This window comes from Protopterus annectens, chromosome 12.part0 (genome assembly GCF_019279795.1).
Source record: "Protopterus annectens isolate FY-2018-M chromosome 12.part0, PAN1.0, whole genome shotgun sequence".
In the NCBI taxonomy this organism is placed as follows: domain Eukaryota; kingdom Metazoa; phylum Chordata; order Ceratodontiformes; family Protopteridae; genus Protopterus; species Protopterus annectens.
This window is the reverse complement of record NC_056746.1, coordinates 428,209,846-428,237,125: the sequence shown is the minus strand read 5'-3', so window position 1 is coordinate 428,237,125 and position 27,280 is coordinate 428,209,846. Positions and strand designations below refer to the sequence as shown.

Sequence of the window (27,280 nt, the reverse complement as noted above, 5' to 3'; positions counted from 1 at the left end):
AGGTACTCATAACTTTTTCTACCTCTACCCTCTCTAACATCACTACTAACTTGTCCTACCCTCCCTTCCTCTACACATACTCCCCTGAGATTACACTCGTACCTTTCCACATCTATTCCTACTATCCCCTCTATCACACCCTACCGTTTTCTACTCATACTATCCTACGCCTTCACCAATATAATCTGTTACCATATTTAATGACCTCTAGAATATTGATAATCGTTATGATAACCATCTGTTATGTAAATAATGCTGCTTCTTCCTATTATCAGACTTTCCATTTAATTTATGCTTGAACACTATGACTTTATTATGTCTGTTCAGTTTTTATTCTGACAAACTAATGTCTAGTTTTTCAAATTTTGTGCTTGAATGTTATGACTTTATTATGTATGTTATGTTTTCATTCTGACAGACCAATGTGTTGTTTTCATATTTGTGCTTGAATGTTATGACTTTATTATGTCTGTCTAATTTTACATTCTGTTAACCATATGTATCTGGACCTTTTCTCTCCAGATCTCTGCTGAAAATGGGTACCTCATAATGCAGTCAGCCTTTCTGGGTAAACGGATGCCAAATAAATAAAATAATAAATAAATGAAACAATGCTCTTATAAGCACAGCTTGGGATTCTTTAGAGATGACTTAATGTTATGTCTTCATCACTAATGCCCTACATAGCAGTAAACCACTAGAGGCAAACCCTTCTGCCTTATGACTATTTACAAAAAAGATTTGGCATTTTGGCTTCGTAATCCACATCTTGGTTTATTATTCTCTGGTACCTGCAATGCTTCAGCTTAGATAACTTGACTTTAGGTTTCAAATCCATTCATCTGCCTGTCTGATGATATTACATTGTAGTCTTTATGCCTGCATCATTTTTTTGACCCAAGTTATTCAACTAGTATACAGTACATTTCCACAATGCAGATAATATATGCATACACAGGTATACTAAAAAAATAAATAAATAATGCAAAACAGGCAAGCGTTTCAAACATGAAATCAGGAAGAAAGTACAAAGTAAGCATTGAGTTAAAATACCTAACCTGCCTGCAGACATGGGAATTATAAATTTAGTGTTACTCGTTTTTTTTTTAAGTTTGGATTAGGTGCAACTATTTCTTTAAACATGCTTTCACTAATAATAAATCAGCAGTATATTTCATTTTCCAGATCAGCTATGGCTCAACAGTCAACCTTCTGAGCGATAAGCAGCAGTTTCCTTCTTTCTTGAGGACAGCCCCAAACAGTGATTTCCAGGCTGTTGTCATAACATACTTGTTAACTTATTTTAAGTGGACTTGGATCGGTATTCTTGCATCTGACAATGAATTTGGTCGAGAGGGCAGTCAGCAGGTGATAAAAGAAGTTCGAGCTACTGGTGCCTGCATTGACTTTATGGAAATTCTCCCTGCTCATAATTCAGTGAGCAAACTCCTTCAGATTACCGAAATAATCAAGGCATCTGAAGCTAACGTTATTGTAATTTACGCCACACAACAGTACCCATTGCCGCTGATGAAAGAATTATCTATGCAAAATGTAAGTGGCAAGGTTTGGATTGCTCTTTCAAGCTGGATAATCTCCCCAGTGTTTTCTAACAAAGAAATCATAAAAACTCTTAATGGCACTATCGGGTTTGAAAGTCACCAAGGAGGAATACCTGGGTATAGAGACTACTTGTACAGCCTTCATCCTTCCAAATTTATTGATGACATATTTATCAAACTGTTTTGGGAGACTGCATTCAACTGTAAATGGCCTCTAGATGATATAGACACAACATCTTTGAATGAATCAGTGAAGGCTGGGAAAAGTATTTGCACTGGGAAAGAGAAGGTGGAGACGATTGATGTTGCATTATTTGATGTATATTCATTCAGAAAAACATATTGCACTTACAATGCAGTATATGCACTGGTGCATGGCTTGCACAATCTTTTGATGTGCAGACCTGGCGATGGACCCTTTCAGAATAAGACCTGTGCAGTCATTTATCATTTTCAACCATGGCAGGTATTCCAGTGCTGTTATGTTTATTATAAACAGGCAGAAATCAGTGGATTAACTGCTAATCATCTTTCTAGGGAGAGAATATAATTAAGCTGTTTAGATGTTTGACTCATTTTGCTGTATGTATTTCAATTCTGCAAGGGTTTTGCAATGAGCAAGACAGAAAACATTTAGTCTGCTCACAAAATAAACGCAAGGGAAACAAGTAGATGTAAAATAAAGAAATAGAAATGAAAATAAAATAAGAAAAAGAAGAAAAGAAAAAAATGTCTGGCAGCTAGCTGAAAGGATTAAGGCTCTGATCTCTTGTTTCCTGTAGTTGAGGGTATAGGGTTTGATCCCTTCCACCTCCATTTGCCTACTGTGTGACTTAACCAAAGAGTGCTCCTGAGTCGGAACCCTGTAAAAGGACAATTGTATCCAGTGGGCTTACCCAGTTAAGAAATGTAAAAAAAAAAAAACTCTGACTCAAGGTTCAATGGCCCTGAACTTCCCTTCTCTAGTAAGTGATTCAGTGATTCCTCATAAATTTAAACCTTAATTGGTCTTACTTGAATTTTCTGAGCATTGTTGTGAGATAAGAAACTTTATAATTATTTTTATCAGCTACATTTTCTTCTTGTCTTTCCTTTTTTCACTTCTGAACAAGAGATATTTTTGACTTTTAAATAAGGTTACTCACAGAAACTATCAGTTAAACCATGATGTAATAATATACTTGACCCTTACCATATTGTTACATTCGACAACAGACGCCACCAGATAAATGTTATGAATAATGTATTTTGACAAACTTGTCAGCTGATACATGTCTAATAACATGAATAGGAAACATAATATGACACAAACAAATAATATTACTGAGATGATTCATATTTTTTGTGGCAAGTATAGTCTGGCATTCATACTGGGCAGTAATTGTGCCACATATGAGTAACACTGTACAGTGTAATGTACATATGAATATTCAAATGGTGTCAAACTGCACATTTGAGCAGCTAGCTGTGCTCTGATGCAGAAATCAGAGCAATTTTCTAAAAAGCCACAGGCCAGGAGTAGTAGGGCAGTGCAGGAAGTAAGTAGTAAAGCAGGGGACCTGCTATATGCCAGCTAGTATGATCATCATGAACTGCATGGCAGCAGATAGTACAGGTCATCATGTGCTGGAGCAGGCTATCAGCAAGCACCACATAGGCAGCACATAGTAGTAACTTGCTGCACAGTGTAAACACTGCTGTCCAAATGCTAGGGGCAGAAGGCAGGTCACTTTCTTATGGAACTAAGTTCCCCATTTTATATATATATATATATATATATATATATATATATATATATATATATATATATATATAGTGGAGAAAAGTGCATATACCTTTAACTTGCCTTACAGTACTTTATACGCTGCCACTACTGCTGGGAACTCAAAACATTCCCCAAATTACTTTAGATACTTCCCATAAAAATGTAAAAAGACAAACCCACATTTAGAAACACTACAACACTACTTTCTACATGAATATCAGTATTCTGACAGTCAGCACTGTAAGTTACAGTAATTCTTTTTATCACAAGCAAGTCACAGGTGAAGGAAAACCCACAAGTCTATGTCTTAAATGTCAGGGAAATGGGAGTTAGTCAAATGAGTTGTCAGTCAAATTAAATTTAGGTCAATAGGGTATCGGTCAAATGGGTGTCAGTCAAATGAGTTTTAGGTCAAGTGAAGTAGACCTATATATATATATATATATATATATATATATATATATATATATATATATATAGTTTACTAACATATACAAGAAATGTACTCGGTCGACTATTCACATGGTCGACCGAGATTGTGTGAAATTCACAATGTCGAACACCGGAATTGCTGAAATACATGTCGACTGCTACCTAGGGACAGGTTTTAACATGGGTTGAGATGGGGCAGATGTGTATTTCAGGATTATCAGTGTTCGACATTGCCTATGGTCGACATTCCGATTTTCGAATGAAGTGGCATCGACCGACTTCACTTTGAATAATTTATAGTAAACCTATATATATATATATATATATATATATATATATATATATATATATATATATATATATACAGAGAGAGTGAAGGGATGATAAAAGGGTAATAAAAAATAGGAGGAGCAAAGTTAGGGAAGGATAGAAAATTTGGACACACAAACACAAAACAGTACAAAGAAGAGGGGTGGATATGAAAACACTAGGAAGGGGAGATATTGGCTGGACAAATACAAAAAGACAATGGACAAATGGTGATGGGAAGTAGCAGACACACACAAGGAATGGGCTGTCACATAGCAGGATGAAGGTACAAGTGTCTGGAAATAGGCTAGGGTATGGGCAGTCTGCTGGCTACTGCACCACCTAAAAGGATGACAATGATAACCATCAGATAGCTAAGGCATATCAGGGTGGAGAATGACAGCAGGTCACATCTTCCTCTGTTGTCATGATGGCAGAGACCTGCCAGTGGAGTACATCTAGAATGTACTAAAGAGGGGTATGGTAATAGCCATCTAGCAGGTCATTATGCTGTCAAATACCACACTTCCTGCTGCACTGACAGCTGAACTCCAGCAAGTGAGTTACACAGGCTACCTGCCGGAGGGGAGGGGTGCTGGAACTTCCCCTGGAAAAACACTCCCATACCTCTCATCCTTCACAGCCTGAACCATAGTCAGGGGAGGGGCCAGAAGCGGCTTTTGCATCTGTGGTTCATTAGTATCATCATGGCCTGCATCAGAAAGATACAGTGAGAAGGGTGGCATAAGTGAGGATGCTCTACAAATTATTCAAGTTGTATAGTATTAATATAGTATAAGTCAGCAGGTAATACACAATACATAAAGTCCTGGCTGCCTCCTGAAGCAACCCACATGGGTGCCTTGTTCAGCCCATGCTAAAAGCGAAAAGGAGAAAAGAGTTTTCACACACTAGTGAAAGTGAGTTATGGACAGCAGTGCGAAACTAAACTTCCACATTTACTACACAGCAGGGAAAACCTGGAAATGTATGCCCACAGCCTTACAACTATGCCATAGTCTCATATTTGCATACAAGATAGCAGACACCTGGAAATCTGCCCACTAACTCACAACTAAGCCGCTGTCCCACCATGTATGAGCAAGATAATAGAATCCTGATATGGTGCCCCCAGCCTCCAAATTGCACAGCCATGCATCATCCTACAGTATGCAGCAGTGCCATGACATATAAACAAGCACCAGGCACAGCACAGGTAGCATTCCCCACAACACCCCACCTCATATGTCCTGATGTCTGTTAAGAGGAAGTAATCCTTACTAATAACACTGCTCTGAATGACTGAAAAAGAAAAGTTTAAAATTGTAGTTTGAAAATCAGTATCAGTGTTGAATACTATAGGATTTGAAGAGTTCCTACCAAATTTCTGCTTTCCACTGCAAGAGATCTGTAAGGTGGTAGTACAGTAGGTCATCATAACTGTGCCGGCATTGCTCATTGGACCTGGGGATGCCAGAATCCTCACTCCATAGCATGGCCAGGTAAAACCAGATATCTACCTTCCAAAATGGACTCAGAAAGGGTCCTAGCAGCCACTGCCTGAAGTGACTGTATAGGAGAAAGAGCATGATTTTAATCTACTTATCAAAACATAGATTTTCCCTGTGGGGCATTAGCACTGGCAACCATTGCCATATATGTCATGTAAAACACGATAATAGTCTGCGATTCATACTGCAAATGTCAGTTCTGAATCATGAGCAGCACACTATTGCATCATGCAGCATGCACCAGTCCTTAAGCACCATATATCAGTGACACGTGGTGGCACCTAGCTGTGCATCAAGTTTCCCATGCACTTCACCAAAATACAGTGATTCATAGACATACACGGAACCTTACCTCAACTGAATGCATATCACACAAGTTGCTATGCACTTGCAGCTTAAGTGGATGCATTGACATTTTAAAATCCAAGCTGTGCACCATAAAAAGAAACAGCATGAGGACCACCAATACAGCAGTATAAAGGAATTTTCTGGTGGTAGATATGTATATTTTAATGAAACTACAGACCTGAGGAGGTACACAGTGTTTTTCATTACTGTGGTAAGATGTATCTTTCTTATGTGTTGTACATGTAAGCCCTTACTTTGAAAGAGAGTATATGCACATAATCTTAGTACAGTTTGGTCTATCTGTAAATTGTGTGTATTTTTATTTATTAATAGTTTTATAGCTACTTTATCATTTTTGTCTAAGTTTATGTTTTAATTGATGGTAAGCTCTTTTGCCTTTGCATGGTTGTCAGCCTTTGTTTAAAGATATACAGTTACATATCTGCTCTACAGCTATGGGAAATGAGTCTACTATCAAGAGTGCCTATCCCTACATTATTCTGTATGTCCTAAATAGACTTGATATGTGTGTATGCTGTGGTCACTCCTGTAGTGGGACTCATCATGTGTAATGCTAATATCATAGTCCATTAGCCCACTGTCATATGTGAACTCCCACTTCCCAAGTTTCTCCTACCCATGCTATCTGTGAAGCCTATCCTTACACTGTACATCCTTGTGAATCTCAGTGTGGCATCTACCCTAGCTGTATACATGCACTTGTCTGTGCAAATAACCAGTCTAGGGTACCACTGGGATACTGCACTGCCCATAGCATAGTATATCAGGGGCATCTGCTGTAATTTTATTCCTGTCCAAATCTGTCATACTAAGTATACCTATAGCAACCCACCATTGCCATTGGTAGCCTACTTTCCCCAGCATTCACCAGCCTAAAGCTTAGTCTTTTGTTTCAATAGCTGTCATCATGTCCTCAGCCTTGCATGAACAACAAAGGTTCGACAATCTCAAATGAACTGGATATGATGTAATGCTACAGCCACTTGGAACCTAAGGGTGGTCCCTAGTGGGGAAGATGGGGTGCTTACTGGCCACTATGGGATCACGGCCAGGAGACACTGATGGGTGACACTGATGCTGCTAGTGGGCAGAATCAAAGAAGACAACAATGCTGATGTGTCACCAACATGTTCTATTGCATATGCTTCCCATAGGTAAACCAGGTTTGAAGGCATATAAGAATGACAGAGAATTATGTTTCAGTTCCATATCTGCAGATTTTGTACCACTATCTGCATGGAACACAGTGCCTCACATGTACCATGGGTATTCAGATTCAGTTTTTTCTGTCCTGTATTGTATATTTACATCAGATTACTGTTATGGTGACATCCTTACATGCTAGGACAAGACAGGGCAGCAGGTTGATGTCAGCAACTATGAAGGGCCTGGCAGTGCTGATAATGATGTTGAGATGCAGATTAAATCACAGTCAGATGATACACAGGCACTGTCTGTCCCTCTCTTGGGTGGCCCTCCATCCATTGTTCATGGTGAAGATACAAGCTGTGCAGTATGATCACCCACCATCCCTATTAGGGAGCTCCCCTGTGATTGAGTGTACCAGCACAGGTCCCCCTAAGGCTACAACAGTAAAGGAGCACACAGCATCCAATGTGGGTATACCCTCCATACAGCAGCCTAGCAGGGGTTTCCAGCACTTGCACATATCACAGCTGACCACTGATATGTGGGCTGTGCTGGGACTCAACCAGCAGGGCTATCAACTGGGCACATTCTACTTCAACACATGCAGAGATGGTAAATGCTGATGTGTTGTCTGGCTTCCATGAAGATGTCATCCAACACAACTAATTACTTGATTAAGGCCATAGAGTCCAGGGATGATGCCATATTTGGTCTCTTGATGATTATGGCAGCTTAAGTGATTGCCATATCCACCTCCATGCAGAGGATGGCAAGTGCCACCATCACTGTCCTGTCCAGCAGCGTTGTCCATGGTTTGGGGTGGGAACATACATAGGGTGGTCATACTGGGAGGCCATTGCAGGGTACATAGTTTCCTCCTAAAAGTCTAGGAGTAAGTCACCTGGCAACATCCATGAGCAGGATATCTCATCAAGACCCATTCCCACTGTAGCATAACATCCATTTCACAGAAGGCCTTTGGTCCTTTCAAATCAAGCCAGTGCAGTCTCTCCAAGTCACAGTCACATAATGGCGTCCCCTTTCAGTCATGGCCCTGTAGTTGCACTCCTTCCATTTCATCAAATGACAGTATCTGTGAGACAGATTACCCACTACAATAAGCCCCCATCTCTGCCTCTGTTCCTGTAGTGTCACTCACCAGAAGACATTGTCTATATCATAGAGTATCCTTTGACACAAAACTCCAGTCTCTCCTCTGGTGACATGACCACCAACAGGGATGTGATGTCAGCCACTTTTCACTGTGTCACTTGGCAACTGTGACAATGATGATGACATTGACCCTATCCACATTCTCTCCAGTAATGTGCATTTGTAGGTGTCTGATGCACAGTGTCACTCAACCATGCACAGTGTCTGCTGTACTGGTACTGGACGTTCCTGGGACACATGGCCAGTCTGCATAATCCAATTGTAGCTATTATGATATAAAATGGATAAAATCAAAATGATAATTTCATACATCAAGATGCTTGTATATTATTAATAAAAATCTAGTAGGCAAATAAAATATGTATCACAGGCTATGTTATTCTCCATTTACAATTTGTTCAGATTTACTTTCTAAGTTTCATGAAGGCCATCATATCAAAACTCATATATTTTAATGTCTCACTGCTGTTTTCTGCTGTTTAATTCATGTTTTAGCATTCCCTGCCTAAATTAGTGCAGCTAAGAACTGTAGCATAGTCCAGATACAGGTTTCTGGCATCTGGGTCTGTTTGTAGTGGCTGTTGTATTCTCAGCACATTTTCCAAGCCATCTTTGATTAGAAGGCCCTTCTGTACTCATGTGAGAGAAGTGTGCTGATTGGAACCTGTCTGTTGAAGGGTGATTGGTCTAGGGCTTGCAGTAAGCAACCTTATTGGTTCTTTTGAACTTTTTAAAAGTTTTTTTAAGTTTTTAGTTTCTGGTATGTGAGTTTCAGTAGGTTTCTGCTTGCTTGGGCCTCATGCAGCACTGCACACTGCCACACAATTGTGTGCCATAGCCGGACAGATAATTGCAACAATTTTTTCCCTTAGATGCAGCTATAGTACATTTGTGTAGTCGTCATCTTTAATACATTTCTGGTCTGACAAGTATTGCTAGTGAACTGTGACCTATTAAACCACCAGCCAAAACCCTGTCAGAAACACCCATCTACAGAGCACGTCCTAGATTAGTTCTGAAAATGCCCCCTTTGTGATTACAGTTCTTCAAACCTAGCATTATGGACAGTTGGACTACCTTTGTTTCTCCTGCCAGGCTTGTTGACTTGGGTCTCCTGAGGTGGTGTAGCAACTGCCTCATGTACACTGACAACCCTCTACTAATAACTCACTCTAGTACAGAGTGTGAGAGATGTATCCACACCAAGAATCTTGAATCCCTACTCTCTAGCACTCAAAACAGTAACACTGAAAAGGTTGTCAACTCACCCACCACTACTCATGCACACAGTACTACTATTCATGCACATAGTATATCAGACAGACATGATTGAGCTCTCTGAGTATGAGTCCGAGGGTAGGTATGTCCCCTAGCCTTGAGCAGCACCCTTACCCTAGAATGATGCCACAGTATTAACAAAAACTGATTGATTTCAATCAATAATTTTGTTTTTTTTGTATCATTCTGATCCAGACCTCACTGTTTTGCCAGAGAGGTTTGCACCTGCCACCACTAAAGCTTTGGATGCTGACAACAAAGGGCTCTTGCCTCCCCATATTTTTTTTTTTTAGACTCAAAACAAAAAAAAAAAATTCACAACATGAAAGTTGCCAAATATAAAAAATAGGGTTATGTGCTAAAACTAGAGAAAACAAAACAAAAAACACACCCTCACAGAGTGCCCTATCACTGAAGGATGTATGTGTGTGCAGTAACAAAACCTGGTTCAAGAGCCCTCACAGCCCCTTGCAGCCTTGGCCTTGCAATGCCACAATGCCACCTACATCTTCAGACTGCAAACTCATGAGGAGACCAAAAAGGAGGTGGTGTTTCTCTATATATTAGATAAAAATTCACCTCCCCGACTATTTACAAGGACAACCATGGAGCTACTCCAAGGAGGTCATATTACTATGGCTAAGATCCATTCAAGTCCCAGCTAGTATATCCCTACTCCAGATTAAATTAAATGAACATGGGCCTAAAACATATTGGAGTACAAGTCAATCCATTGCCAACACAAAACACATTGGGGTCAACTGGGAATGCACCATCAACTGGATGAACTGGCTAACCTACTATACACTCAATAGCACAAAGTTCCTTCAAACTGCAATGCCAAATGCCAAATGGAAAAAACATACTAGATCCAACAAGCACAAGAACAAACATCCTAGATGCCACCTACTAAACTGTAACACATGATGTACCACTCTGGCATTGTCACGTCACCTTTTCAAATGGCCCCAACCTCAGTCACCTTTGAACACAAACTAACACAAGAACCACCAACAAAGACTAAAAATAAAAAAGCACTTAAGGCAGTTTATGGGCAACCAGACCTGTGGGTAGGGTGCACCCCAGGCCCCACCCAGCTGTAAGTGGTACACTAATCATAAGAGTACACTCAAAGTCCTGTACAATCACTTTGTTCAAGTACATATACCAAGTAAAAACAAGCCACCCTAGTGGACATCCAGTATCAACAAACTTTACAACAAATGCAAACAGTTGCTGTCTAGGAAAATTAAGGAGAGGCCCCAACAATGGAAAAGCACCCTCCTCAGCCTCAACAGGCAAATAAGAGATGTCAAATCCTCTAAGGGTAACTTTGAGAAAAACCTAGCAATCACAGTCAAGGATAACAATAAGGCCTTTTACAGCTATGTACGCAGTCTGAAAGGTAAGACCCAAGCATGTGCCAAACTAGTGACTAACGGTATCACAAATACTGATCCTTTAGAGATAGCACACCTGCAGGTGGACAGATTTGGCAAAAATTTCACTCCCTTATCCCCTCCAAACGTATCACAAATCTTGCCCCCAACTTCTCCCCACCCTACATATCCATAAAACAGGTCATTAAAGCCACACAGCATCTATGGGACTAGACGGCATCCCAGGCTGTCTTCTAAACAAACTAAAATATGAACTAGCATCCCCATTAAGTATTCTATTCAGTCACAGCCTAACCACAGGATATGTTCCTGTAGAATGGAGAAAAGCAACATTTATTGCCCTCCACAAAGATGGCTTAGCAACAAACCCAGGGAATTAGAGACCCATAAGTCTGACCAGTCTCATCTGTAAGGTCATTGAATGTATCATCATGGACTTCATAAATAAAGACATAAGCAACCTCCAAACCCTGGATCTGACCAAATTCAGCTTCATCAAGGGCAGATCCTGCCTGTTAAACCTGGTGGATTTCTTCAAAAATGTGACCAGGGCCATTGATGAGGGCAAATCTGTGCACACAGCATACTTCGATTTGGCCAAGGCATTTGACACAATCCCACACTCAGGCATTATGGATAAACTTTGCAGAATGAATGTAAACTGCTTTGTTGTAAGATGGGTTGCCGACTGGTTCACAAATCAGTCACACACTAACAAAGTGGGTGACTCCACATCAACCAGCAGACCTGTCACCAGCAGGGTACCACAAGGGTCAGTTCTGGGCCTCCTACTGTTTGGTATATACTTCTCAGAAGTTCATGCAAAAACTAAAGGGCTGTGGCTGACCAAGTTTGCGGATGACTGGAAACTGGATGTAATTATCGAATCCCCAAATGACATCAGTATACTTCAGGAGCGTCTTACACAGACCAATGACTGTTGTCTTAGTCATTGTCTCAAATTAAATACAAAGAAATGTATCATCATTCCCTTCAGTAAAAACAGTGTCCCTTTACACTATCAAATTAACAATACCCTATATACCTATGAAGTGGTAAGGGATCTGGGATCACAAGTAGACTGCTATCTTAACTTTGCTCACCATCTGTCTACTGTAGTAAAGAAGGCTTTCTATGTAGCACACTTGATTATCAAAGGCATTGCCTCTAAAGAAAAGGAGGTTATAACCCCTCTATACTCATCACTAATCAGACCCATAATTGAGTGTAATACCCTTTTGGCATATACCACACAAAGCACCTGCAGCAATTGGAGAGACCTCACAGGTTTCAAACAAAGAAGATCAAGAACTCCAGCACTTGCCTTACACAGACCAGCTAAAGTCCCTGTCACTATACTCAGTATCGTATCTTAGGAGACATTTCTGCCTGGCTTACAGAGAAATCTCTGACCCAAACCTAATGAATTTGCTGCACATACATAAATCAAACTGGACTAGAGCTGCCCATTCCAAGGACCTAAGTATGGCCTGCAACTTGAATAGGACATGCTGAAGGGACAGATTTGTCTTCCAGCAACTGCCATGTCTTTGGAATAGGCTGCCAATTCATCTGAAGCAGAGCTCTTCTATGACACTGTTCAAAAGGAACTTGTATAAGTGGATGGGGCACCATAAATGCATACTGGGCATATTGTCCACAACCCTCCTGGACATGGGCAGTCATTACTAAATAGGGTCTTGGGTATTGACTAGAGTATCTATGGTATTACATTGGGATGAAACGGCTAGGTTTGAAATGACCTCCGGGTTGATAGCCTAGTAACCTCCTATGATCTTATGATCTTATGAAATAATATTTACAAAATACTTCAGTGTCAGCATGGACAACACAAGCAGTTTTACAGTAGCTGTTAAATTGTAGGTTTGTTAATGTAAACTTAAGTTATGGAACAATATGATATTGATGTACCTTTTGATATCAGGTGGACAGGGTCCAAATCAGCTTTAAGGGGCATCCTTATTAGTAAAGCAGCATATTTAAAGTGTACATAGGAGGAGATTACTGATTTGCAAAACACAGTTACTACATTAGATAGAAATTTCAAACAAAATTTCAATAAACACACTTTCAGTCAACACAAGTATGATTTTTAGCCAAAGCCTAGCACCACCTCAAAACTCTCCATGCACCCAATCAGGCTCTTTCTGAGTCACGAGTTCAAGCCAAATATGTAAAATGAGCAGTATTCCATCTACATTTTTAGCCAGTTTGCTTAAAATGAATCATGATTTGAACAACATTGCCTCAATAACTGAGAATGGAGTTCTTCAAACTCCATCTCAAGCTATCTTTTTCTCTAAGCTGAGAATTAACCACACCAACACTGGCATTGCATCCACCCCCAGAAAAGTAATGAAAAAATGGGGGATGGGAAAGGTGAGGATCCTGCAAGTCACTGCCAAAAAGTGAAAGAAGACTCACAATGTTTGCCTTAAATAGCCGTAGCTATTCCCCCACCCATGCTTAGCTCGTGGACAAGTAGGCTTATGCGTAAACCTCTCTTGTCCTCTGAGTTGAGAATTAACCACACCAACACTGGCATTGTGACCATTTATTAAATAACAACCAAACATTACTGTTAGTACAATAAAATTAACTTTGTACCCACAGCAAACATTGTAAATTTCCACCTTTAGCTAGTTGGCATAAAAAAGGCCTTTCCGAGTCAATATTAAAGGGTCTGAGTGTGCAGCACAAGGTGCCTCAGACCTGTTTAACAATTAAACTTTAGGGATAGAGTCTGATCCTCAACACAACTTGCCTTGTCCAGGGCTTAAACCTGTAAAACATACTGCCCACACGAGGAGGCCACTGAGAAGCAACCAGGATGGAAAGAAAAGGGGGAAAGCTGCAAAGCATCCACTAAATGGCATAACCATGCTGTACCCCCTCTACAGCAGCCTCCACAAGCCATAACCATGTAAAGCACTAAGACCCCTGGGTAAATCAGTGCTGAAATAATTCTCAGCTGCTAGAGTAATGTTTATGTTGAATAAATCAAAACCTAAATTATTCAGATGCACTCCATCAGAGTCATGAAAGTCTTTATCTTGTTTGTAAATGTCTGCATGGTCCATCACTTTGAATCCGACCTGACTGGATGCATGAACCACCCTATACAGCTTTCTATAGCTGCCTCCTTCCTGGCTCCAATCCAATATGTCTAGGTACTACTGCAGACCAAAATAAAACCATTTGAGGGTACAATGTGCACAGCCTCTGACGGTCAGACAAAATTCTTGCCAATAAAATCCTCTTAGGGGACACCACTAAATTGTTACCCTCTAAATGAATCACTAAAGCCACAGGTAATCTTCAGCGAGCAGCTATTTGGTGCCATACTTTCTAAAAATGAAATCAAGAAAGCCCAGAAAAAAAACAAAATGCTGATCTGACCAATTATTATGTTCAAGTGAACCAACATGGTCTGCTGGATGAGACAGAGCTAGCAAGGCTGCTCTTCTGATGAAAGAGTGGCCCAAAATCCAGATAAACTCCTTTCCAGTAATACAAATTCATGGTGTTAATTCCTTATTTAAGATAAGACATCAGAAACCCACCTTCCTGTTCTTTTCAGTACTTTGGCAGAATAGCCTTCCACTGCAAGATCAGGTGTATGACCTGTCCTAAAGGAGTGTGATGAGTATCCTTGTGAATTTATACCTTGGTAGGTAAGGGCTTTAACCAAGGCAGAATTAGTATCCATCAATTTTACAGGCCTGCTGGTCCACAACCTAATAACTAATCCTGTCTTTTCTCCTTTGGAAATCAGCCTGCTAAACATACTGAACTCATGGACAGGGCAGATAACCGGGATTCTGGCTCTGTCTAAGCAGGCCTGGTGCCCTTTCCCCGCTTGATCAATCTTAGACTTCCCCAACCAAATCATTATAAAGTCATTATGAATGACCACATCTTCCAAACACAAGGATCTCAACAATTCATTGGTGAGAAAAGCACCCACATAAGGACAAGACAACAAAGCTCCTCAACATGCTAAATGAATAGAAATTTGCTTCTAAACTAAATAAACTTCTAATAATAACAGCCAATAGGTGTCAGCCAATCTGCTTTCTGTTATCCTTAGAGGCCCAGTTAACATTCAACAAAGCTTTAATCATTCTGGATAACAACCAGTGGCCCATATAATCCATAAACTCCAGAAACAGGCTTAAGCACCCTAAATCTGCCAAATGAATCCTAATTGTGTTAGGAGGATCACCCTTGCATCATCTGTGTATTAGAAACTGGATGAGCTATGGTAAACCTCACTTCCTCTGACTTGTGGGAAAAGCCTTACAAAAAACTTTGAAGGATTGACTTGATGATGAATATGCTGTCTTCATATTCCAAGCCAAAGAATCTGACACCAATAATCTAGCTACCTTTCTCCAATCAACCAGACTACTGAAGAAATGACGGTACCAAGCAGCTCCACATTCCGTGTCAACTGCTGAAACACGACAAACTGAAAACAGGACAAAATGTCAGCTAAGCCATTTTTGCAACCAGGTACATGGATGCTTGAGAAGGTTAAATTGATTTGCAAACCCAATAATACCAGGAACCTAATCATTGATTGCCCCCATCTGGACTTTGAGGAGTGCTTGTTCAAAGTGTGAACAGGTTATCGGAAGAAAAGGGCACCCTGCAGTTTCTCAAATGCTCTTTCCAAACAAGTGCAGCCACCCATATTGGAAAATCTCTAAAAAGGTAATATCTTTCTTCTCTCTATGGACCAGAACTTAGGCCATTTGGCAGCAAAGCAGCTACCATGGAAGTAACCTCCCAACCCAACTCCAGCTGCAGCGTCTGTGAATAGTTGAAACTCACTGGAAAACACCCACTGTGATTGCCAGAAAGATTCTTCATTGGACTGATTCAGAAAGGTAGACCATAAATGGAGGTCTACCTTGACTCTGCTTGTTATTCTCACCTTACAATGCTTGGGTTTATTGCCTTTTAGCATATTTGATATGGACAGAATAAAAGTTCTGTCCAGGGCGATAGCACTGCATGCAAACTTTAACAACCCATGCAGTTACATAACCTCACCTATCTTAACTTTGTCAGCCCCTAAGAACTTCCTGATTATGAACTTCAGCCAATCCAGCTTGTCTTCCAGGACCTAAAAGGACTTAGAAGTAATGTCTAGCACCAAACAGAAATGCCAATTTTTGTGAGGGACTTTCCAATTTATCCTCTGCCAAAGGAACCCTCCAAGGAGGAGCAAACATTCATAAATAATGCCATTCCTTCTGCCCATGCGTTACCCTCTGCAAGTATCAGAAAATCATCCAAGTAATGAACTGCTGCCTAATTTGGTGCTCTTTTCTGCCAGCACCAATGAACTGCAGTGCTGAATACTTCAAAGGTGGCACAGGCTACGGAACACCCCATTGGCATGGCTGTTTCAAAATAAAGCTTCCCATCCAGATGGAACCCTAATAAAGGCCAGTCTTCCTGTCTTATTGGAAGCAGATGAAAGGCCAATTGAATGTCTTACTGAATGTCTTACTTGCAGAGCCATGGGTCACTGAAACTTGAGATTGTTTAAGCTGCTTGTTTTAAAGATGAGTACTGCACCTTAGATTGCTCCTTGTCAGTGAAGTCATTAACGGATGACCCAGCTGGGTGTGAAAGGTGATGGATCAATCTAAGTTCACCCTCCTTCTTTTTAAAGATGAAGCCAATAGGTGAGATTTTAAAGGTGGGCCAGGGGGATTGTGAAAATGGGCCTAAAACCCTATCTGCAGCTATTTTTTTCTCAATTAGGTGCAAGGTAATGTCCTCCTGACTCCTGATGGATATCAGGTTCCTAACTGGTCTAGAATCTAAAGCATCCACAGAACCAATCTTAAAACCATAACCAAATCCTTCAATGAGAAACTCAGCAGCTCTGACATTAGGGTAATCTGCTTGGGGCTGAACCAACTTATCTAGTTTGGCCGGAGAGTCAGAACAGCTGTCCCCTACCCAAACCCTTTGGTGCACTGACTCTTGAGTCGTGAAAATTACAGTTTCCCCCTGGATGGGGTATTGTGTGAAAAACCCACACTATTCTCCCAAAATGGAGACTGCCTATTAAAAGAAACATGGCCCGAGATACACCAACATCTGGTGGATGGGTGCCCTTTACCACAGTATGAACACAAGACGGGAAACTTAAAGGAAGGCCACAGGGAATTGCCACTATTGAAAGTCCAGCAGAACTTAATCTTCACTGGGACCTAAAACTGTCACTTTCTAGCATATTAGGTTTATCCAGCATAGCACTTATCCAAAGATTGGGATGCTGTTCCCATTTGATGGCTCTATCCACAGCTTTCAGCTTCCTAAACCTCTGATCATATGCCAGCCATACCGTCCCACCTTTAATGTGATGTGCTTTTCAGATTGACAGAAAGTAGGCAAGCAGTGGCAAAGCCTGGCTGGGATTCTTTCCAATAATAACATCCATAAATACCATGAACCCTAAAGACCATGTGTCCCAATTTCTAGTCAAAACCTTGGCTGAAGCTTTCTTCCCAATTGTGGTTAAAGCTGCCATTAAGTCCTTTGCACCAGGGTTATCAGCATCCATTATATGATTGTTGCCCTCAGCACTGACTAAATCAAATACATCAACAAAATCACTTTTACAATTTTTTTCTTTAATGCTGTATGGGACATGGCAGTGATGTGAGATAATGGCTTTGCACTGTCAACAGGGTTTAAAACAGCCATAGGTACAAAAAATTGGGTGATGTTAAGCTCAGGACCATTTGAAGCCATATCCTTCATTCTTCTGGGGTGGACAGGCTCCAGCTCCTGTGTTCTTAAAGTTAGGGAAGAAATTGGTCCTGGTAGGACCCTGCCAGATAGACTATAGCCTGTGTGGGCATTGAACCAAAACCCCTCTCCAAAGCCATGTCAAAAACTCTTACCCTCTCCTCCTCCAAGAGAGAATAGATAAACTCATCAAGATATTCCTCCACTGACTTACCCCTATCAAAAGCATTTAGCTCAAGTTCCCCAACTCTCCTTTTACCTTTGGAGCTAGCTGAACAATCCCTTAAAGAAGGCAGATCCTAAACAGAGGTTGCAATATCTTAATGAGCCCTTCTGGGTTTCTTTGAGGGGTTGGACCCTGCCACCACCTCATCTACCAGTGCTGGCATAGTACGCTTTCTTCCAACCAGAATCTGATCTTGCATTTGAACCTCTTCTAACTCACATGAAAAAAAAATAAGTTGCTATACCTGCAATAGAAATTACATACCAACTAAAGATGCCCTGATTAAACCTTTTTGCAAAGACATTCACCAGTCTTACTTACTAGGCTGTGTAGAAATTAATAACTTAATACCTATAACTTTAAACATATTAATTTATTTATTACATATCATCATATTATTTTTTATTATATTTATGTTATCTTTTATTATATTTTTATTATTTTTATATATAAAATAGCAAATAAAATTGAAATCAATCAAAAGAGTAAATCCAGAAATGACCCATATAAGTTATGTTCAGAGTAATGCAAATGTATCTAGCCATAAAACAGTTGTCATTAATTCCAGCAGATTATGGCAAAAAAACACTCTAATGGCAATGCTGCTGCTAGAGGGACTCTAGAATGTTACCAAATGATCCTTTGACAAACCATCTCCCTAAACAGCACCCACACTGAAGCATATTAACATAAAACAGTTCCTGTAGGATTAGACCTATAATAACAGCAATCCAACCACCCTTTCCATATTGTTACAGACCTGCTGCAGCCTGTATCACCACTAACCACCAAAACCATATCTATGTATTAAAGCAGGCCCAGCATGAATGAATGACTTATCCTGTTGCTAAATAATCACTCCCCACAAAAATACATCAATCTCAAAAATTTCAGAACAAATCAACATTTTCTTCCACAGCAACATCCCCCATGGTAAACGGTCCTTTACACACTAGCCTATTTTGACTCTAGTCCAAAGTCTTAGACACTGTTGAAGCTCCAAAACTTTGTTGAAAATATGAAACGCCCTCCAAAAGCCACCCTGACAACTTAGCATTGATACTATTATTCGTTGTGAAAGATTTCCTGCTATATAAAAACCCAAACAGCCTTCTCCACCACTGAATCCTGGCTGTTTAAAAACCACCTAGCCCAAATAAATCCAAGATTATGTTTTTCACCTCCAAAAAATCAACCCTGTTGGACAAAGCCATGTTCAATATCTACTCCCAAAGTAAAGCCTAATAGAAGTTGTCAGCCACACAAAACTTCTAGGAGTATCTGTATATCAGAGTGTATGTTGTACCTTTAAGAGCCATTCCAGTCAGTGTGAGCACATGCATATAAGTACTGAGCACGTGCAAGCAAGAGTGCCATCTTGAGTGAGCAGCCAGAGTGAAAGCATGCATGTGTGTAGTAGTCAAGTCAGTTAGTTCGTTTAAGTTTAATGTTTCAGTCAACCATCCTGATGTGGCTGTGTGCAATAAACTACTTAAATGGACACCCAGCCTCATCATCTTATTGAATATACAAGATGAGTGACACAGTGTTAGAAGTGGCATGTCGTAAACAATGTGGTGCCAGAAAGGGGTCTGAAGCAAAACTTCTTCATAACTATGAGGCACGCAGTTACAGTTGGAGGAATATACAGGAGTGAATTAATTCCTACTCAAACGACTCGCAAACACGTCAGAAAGACAAATCCAGGTACTAAAACTTGTTTAAATTACTTTTTACTCAACAAATATAAAACAAAGCATTCAAAACGACTTTCTAATTAAATGAAATGTTCAAAACTATTATATATTGATAAAAATACTCAAAATGCTTACAAAAGTGCTTGGAATAACTTCTGAATTGCATAAAATATATAAAAAAGTGAGTTAAAAAATGAGTTGATAAAAGAAAGGCTTGTGTGTGGTATTAAAGATGATGCAATGAGAAATATTTTGCTTCGAGACAAGGATTTAACATTGAATAAGGCCATATAGATTTGTTAAATATATGAGTTCACAGAAAAGCATACAAATATGTTTATGAATGAGAAAAGCATGCTTGCAGTGCCTTCCAGTGCTAATGTTTATAGTATGCAGCACAATGCACAAGGTTAAAAGATACAAGCCAAAGGGTATGGTTACTTCAGTAAAACACTGAACCTTTCTAGCAAATTCCAGGGCAGCTCCAGTAAGACCCAGAGCATGCTCAGTGAAACAGAGGGGTGAGACAGCAAAGCCTGTGGCAAGCCTCATAGTCAACTGTCGTAATTGTGAAGGTAACCAAGAGCCCAAAAGAGAAAAGTGCTTAGCTTTTGGTCAGCAGTGCCACGTTTAAAAACATGTAATCATTTTAAAAGGTTATGTAAATCAAAAGGGGCACATTATTTTATTAAAAGAGAACATTCAAAGAGGGAAGTTGATCAATTAGAAAGCTGCAACCCTACTTTTTATGTTGATGATGTGTCAGTGCTTGATGAAACAGCCAATGCAGTAGAATTGTGGGCAACGAATGAATTATTTTGTGCTGTTCTGATTAGTGGGAGACCTGTAGAACTCAAAGTTGATACTGGTTCAAAGTGCAATGTTATGTCAGCAGAAATGTTTGCCAAAGTAAGAGCTAGTGAGATGCTTGATCTGGCAAAGTGTGCGAAGCTTGTTGCTTATGGTGGTGAAGAAATTCATACCAAAGGTTCTGAAGTGCTATCATGTTATTCTGCTGGGAGCAGCTATGACTTGCGATTTTACATAGTCAAGAGGCATGTGCAGTTATTATTAGGCCTCAAAGACAGTTTGAAAATGAGACTGCTTTTGTTTAATGCAGAAGTCCACCATGTTAGCACATGTAACAATGAAAATTTTGAACAAACTATTTTTTCTGACTATGCTGATCTTTTCAAAGACAAGTTGGGCAAACTCCCAGTTGTATACTCCGTGAAGTTAGACCATGAGGTCAGCCCAGTTATCAGACCAGTGCGGAAAGTTACGGTAGCCTTGCAAGGCAGAATCAAAGCTGAGCTAGACAGAATGGTGCATCTTGGAGTAGTTTGTTCAGTAGAACCAACTGAATGGGTATCCTCCATGGTGGTAGCTCATAAGAAAAGCTCAGATAATATTAGAATATGTATTGACCCAAGAGATTTGAACAAAGCACTAAAATTACCTCATCACCCGATGCACACATTTGAAGATATTGCTGCTCTTATGCCAAATGCCACCGTTTTTTCTGTCTTAGATGCAAAAAGTTCATTTTGGCAAATTTTGCTTGACCGAAAACCTTTCTTACTAACCACTTTCAGTACACCATTTGGAAGGTACAGATTTTTGAGAATGCCATTTGGGATAAATTCTGCTAGTGAAGTCTTTCAATGTGCAATGGAACAAATTGTTTCTGGCTACCCATGTGCTATAATAGTTAATGATATTCTTGTAGGAGGCAATGCTGAAGTCAAACATGACAGAAACCTCAAGAAAGTTCTGGAACATGATCATGAAGTGAATCTTAAGTTGAATTCTCAGAAATGCAAGTTCAGGCTATAAGAAGTTACTTATGTGGGTCATTTGTTCAGGCTTACAACAAGATCCTTCCAAGCAAACTTCAATTCTCGAGATGCCAGCTCCAGACAATGTGACTTCCTTACAACATTTTCTTGGCATGGTAAACTATTTGGGCAAGTTTATCCCAGATTTGAGTAACCCTTCAGCACTGCTAAGACAGCTGACATGCAAAGATGTAACTTGGTCCTGGTCAGAACACCACCAAAGAGCATTTCATGTCCTGAAACAGAGAATTGCCAGTTCACCCACTTTAGGATACTGCGATTTTCACAAACCTGTAACTCTTTCTTATGATGCTTCAAAGTTTGGTCTTGGTGCAGTCATTCTTCAAGAGGGCAGACCAGTAGCCTATGCATCCAGACATTTAACCCAAACCAAGGTGCAGTATGCTTAGATACAGAAAGAGCTCTTGGCAATTGTATTTGCATGTTCGAAGTTCCATAATTATATTTATGGCCAACCTATTCAAATTGAGATAGATCACCAACCTTTGGTCACTATTTTGAAAAAGCCTATGCACACAGCTCCTGCAAGATTGCAATGCATGATGTTAACATTGTAAAAGTATCTTCTTCTTCGATCTTCTTTATCTTGCTGATACTTTATCCAGATTGCCCAGAAAAAACACTGAACAGCATGAAAATGAGCACCTTGATTTTGAAGTCATGGAAGTGAGAAATTTTTCTTCCACATGTCTTGATGAGCTTAGAACTCACACAGCTTCAGATCCAATCTCCAGAAGCTCAACCACGTTATCAGTCGAGGATGGCCATCAAAGCAATCTTGTTTACCACCACATGTGCTGCAGTATTTTCCTTACAGAGACGAGATTTTGATGGAAGATGGTATCATCATGAAAGGTCCAAAAGTGATTGTTCCAAAATCCTTACAAAAAGAGTATATTAAAATCTTGCATTATGGCCACCCAGGAACTGACTCTACCAAAAGAAGGGCGAGAGGACTAGTATTTTGGCCTTCTGTGTCTAAAGATATTGAGAAAGAACTCTCAGCTTGTTGTGTTTGTAATAGTACTAAGCCGCATCAACAAAAAGAACCACTTCAGCTAAGCCAGATTCGTGAACTACCTTGGTCGACAGTAGCTGCAGATATTTTTCAAATTGAATGGTCAGCATTATTTGGTGTTAATAGACTGTTATTTAAATTGGTTCAAGACTGATCTACTTCCTAACCTGACATCCACTAATGTCATTACGAAGTTGAAGAGACATTTTTCTGTCCATGGTAGTCTGCACAAAGTCATTTCTGACAATAGTGCACTGTTTACAAGTCAGCAGTTTAAAAGATTTGCTGAAACATGGGACTTTATTTATGTCACAAGTGGTCCTGAATACCCACAATCAAATGGCCTGGTTGAATGTGCAGTTCAAAGTGCAAAACAGCTGTTGGAAAAGTCTAAATGTGACAATACTGATATTTTTCTAAATCTGCTTAATCGCAGGAACATACCTCATGACAATCTTCTTGGTTCACCTGCCCAGAGATTAATGTCGAAACAAAACCAGAACCACACTATCAATCAGTAAGAATCTGTTGGTTCCAAGTGCTAAAAACAATAAAGCAGTAAATGCTCAACTCTTAAAGAAGCATTTGCCCCAAAAGTCCCACTATGATAAAACCAACAAGCCTCTGAATCCATTAAAATAAGGAGAGATAGTGAGGATGCAGACAGCAAAAGGATTTGACCAAATAGGACTTGTGAACATTTGTGTGAAGAATCAAGATCATACATCGAGTTGCAAGGTATGGAATTCAGGCAAAAGCGGAAACAAATTTGCTCCCACAAAAAACACCCCCATTGATAAATCTCTTTTTACAATTACTTCATGTAACAATACCATCCTAGAAGTTGTCCCTCGTACCAAACTGCTAGGTGTCATCATTAATGACAAACTAACCTTTGACCTTCATATCCAAAGCAATATAAAAAAAACCCATCAAAAGCTAGGTGCCCTATATCGACATAACTATTTCCTCAGTCTCACTGCCAAAAAGGCCCTAGCCTCATCCTTCCTGCTTCCTACTCTGCTTTATGGTGCTCCCATCCTTACCAACCTACAATCTACCCTAAAAAGTAAGCTTGATTCCTGTTACAATAAAATTGCCAAATTTGCTACAAACTCTAAATACTCTACCCACCAGTGCACCTCATTGCATAAACTAAACTGGCTGGAATACCGCCATCATCTTACTTACCTTCAACTAACCACAGCCCACAAAATAATCTACCAACCTAAACATTGCCCTTCCCTTTCATCCATACTGACCGAGTACCAGCCCAATCGCCACCTCAGGTCAGAAAACAAAATGTTGCTGTCTATAGAGAAACCCAAATTGTCAACTGGCCAAATGCTGTACTCCCATGCTGTCTCAGAGTTATGGAATACTCTTCCTCCTCCTCCCAGATCAACCTGTAAGTCTGCTTCTTTTAAAATATCCCTAAAATTACATTTAGTGTCTAACTGGCGATGCTCCTGTACCCCACTAAAAAAATCCCAACACCTAACTTCCCACTATGGAACCTCCCTGTTTCTATTCTCTAATCTCTCCCACTCTTTTCTCTGTACCTTCTCACCCCTCCTCTCTCCAGCTTTTCATCCAGATACATTCTGCTCATCAGCTTCACCCTGTAATCTACACCCCTCTACTTTGAATCCTCCTCACTCACATGTAGATACTGTTGTCTTTTTCTACTCACATATACTGCTAAGTTACTTTCTTCTTCTACTCTGACTTTCATACTTATGTTTCCATTTATGCTGTCACTTATAAAATGTTGTCTTTTCTAGGTATTATTGGAATGTCAAGTCTGACAATTGTCTTATCCTTTCTACTGTTTGTACATTTTTATATATCAATTGTTCTAACTAATTGTATATAGTACTATACCTGTTTTATTCATGTATCTACAATGTTTTATTTTGTTAATTGTATGTAATAATGTGAAGCTTTTCTCCCCAGGCCTCCACTGAAAATGGGCTTCTCCAGGCCCAGTGGACTTTCCCGGCCAATAAATGCAATAAATACAAATAAATAAATAAACATTTACTACTGGTGTTTGAGCCAGTGTTACAGCATCCTGCCTGTAATAATGACAGTAATTCTCAGAGTGATTTGTCCAATGTTCCTAAATCAGAGAACATTTCATCACCTGTTCCTGAAACTATCCCCAAAAATCCTCAAGAAGAACATTCTCCAGTGACTGTCCATGTTGCTAGATCCAGTTCTAATTATTACATTATGATGTCAGGTCGTGTCTCAAGACCTAATCCTAAATACACCGTAACATGGACATGATTGCTATTGTTTGCATATATCTGTATAATTTGTATGCTTATCCAATAGTCATTTTTATATCAGGACAAAATAGTCAAAGAAGGAGGATGTAGATCAGAGTGTATGTTGTACCTTTAAGAGCCATTCTAGTCAGTGAGCACATGCATATAAGTACTGAGCACGTGCAAGCAAGAGTGCCATTTTGAGTGAGCAGCCAGAGTGAAAGCATGCGTGTGAGTAGTAGTCAGTCAGTTAGTTCAAGTTTAATGTTTCAGTCAACCACCCTGATGTGTTTGTGTGTAATAAACTACTTAAATGAACACCTAGCTTCATCGTCTTAGTGAATACACAAAACGAGCGACAATATCCATAGATGAACACTTGAAATTTGATATTCACTTGCAACAAAACATCCAAAAAACACATCAGAAACTTGAAATGTATATAGGCACAACCAGTTCCTTAGCCCCTCCACCAAACAAACCCTTGCCTCCACCTACCTCCTTTCCTAATGTATGGTGCCCCTCTACTTACCAACCTCCAAACCACTCTAAAAGCTAAGCTCGAGATATGCTATAATAAAATTGCAAAATTTGCAACAAATTCCAAAAACTCCTCCCATCACTCTACTGCTCTTCACTGCCTAAAATGTCTGGAAGTACCAGACTACCTCAACTATCTGCAACTCACTACTGCTTGCAAACCTATCTTTAAATCTTCTGATTGTCCCACCCATAGTTCTATCCTCAAATTCTACCTCCCAAATAGGCCCCTTAGATCTGAGAATCAACAATTTCTTCGGGTTCACAAACTAAACCTACCACTCAGCCAACTGCTCTTTTCTTACTCTTTAGCTAAGAATTGAAATGCTGTACCATTAGCAATCAAAACAATCCAAAATCATGACCACTTCAAAACTTCTCTTCACACTTACCTATCTTCCACCTGGAACTGTACTTGCACTCAGCCTCCTTGAATACTTAGCTCTAACGATATATTCTCTCCTAACTTTCTATGCCATGTATCATCTAAAAACCCTCTATGCAGTAATTATCTTTAAAGATTTTTCTTATCTGCTCACTAATATTTTGTCTGACCACTGAATTGCTGAGTATGTTTTTAACAGTCTTATCCAGTATGTTAGATAATGGTATACTACCAATGTAAATAACTTTATTTGATTGTTCCTTTTATTGTACTGAATTGCTAAGTGTGTTTTTAACTGTTTAATCCAATATGTTAGATAATGGAATGGTATACTACTGATGTATATCATTTTATTTGAGTCTTCTTTTTATTGTACTGAGGAGCTTTTCACCCCGGACCTCCACTGAAAACAGGCTCTGTACTGCCCAGTGGACTTTCCCAGTTAATAAACTGCAAATAAATAAATAAATATTGGTGAGCCATACTTCTCAATCTATTAGTGCAAGAAATCTTGACAGTGCATAAACATTGTGGGAAACCTAAGTCTCAAACCAGATATAGATGAGCATTCACACTCTTATTAATGATGAAGCTACTGAAACCAAAGAGATTTGCATTTTTCAACAGATATGAATTAAGAACACAAATTATGTTGATAGTGACTTAGAGCCACCATTGAGCCTCAAACAACAACCTAATATGGGGATTGGAGAGATAATAAATGGGTCAAAATAGAGAGATGATAAATCAGCAAGCAAAGGAAAGTAGTATTGCCAGAAGTGAATTCCTCCTTAAGTCTTGGTGAGTACCTTCATGAGGTGGACCCTGTTTTTCACAAAATCTCACCACGACAATATTTTATATAGTGTGTATCATGGACAGAAGTAGGTTAAAAATAAAAAAAGACTTTTGAAAGAACAATCAGATCCTAAAGACCCTAGTAGCTACAGACCAATATCATTACTAAATATAGACGCTAAGTTTCTCACCTCAATACTAGCAAATAGTAAAAACACCATAACCAACACCATAACCAACATCATTTCTCCTGAACAATCAGGTTTTACTCCATTCAGACAGACTTGTGATAACACCTTAACTCTCAAAGCCATGATAGCCTTTGCAAACATTAAGAAAACTCCCATATACACAATGGTGGTTGACACCCATAAAGCATTTGATAGAGTGAATATCACTTTCTTACTTCAACTCTTACCTTATTTTGGGGTCCCTAGCAAATTTATACAAATAATTAAAATACTGTATGAAAACCCTTATACTAACCTATATATTAACAGAACCTTATCAAACAGAATAAAGATTAAAAATGGGATGAGACAAGGATGCCCTTTATCCCCTTTCTTATTCAATCAATATCTTGAACCGCTGTTCCTATACATTAAACGTAAAGTATATCATAACCCACCATCTCTCTTCAACTCTAAGATCTTTTACACATCTTTTGCAGATGATTTAAACATTTATTTCATCACCCCCAGCACTGACATTCCAAAATTATTAAAAGCAATTGACTGTTTC

The 27,280-nt window shown here is 39.5% G+C and overlaps 1 protein-coding gene across 1 annotated transcript in view; it reads left to right on the top strand.

The window, feature by feature from the left end:
- The window catches only part of LOC122816174 (extracellular calcium-sensing receptor-like), a 248,977-nt gene that overhangs the window by 86,602 nt on the left and 135,095 nt on the right, over positions 1 to 27,280 (top strand). The window contains exon 2 of the mRNA XM_044088925.1: positions 1,186 to 2,028. Coding sequence (XP_043944860.1) covers positions 1,186 to 2,028 — 843 coding nt within the window. The remainder of the gene's footprint in view (positions 1 to 1,185; positions 2,029 to 27,280) is intronic.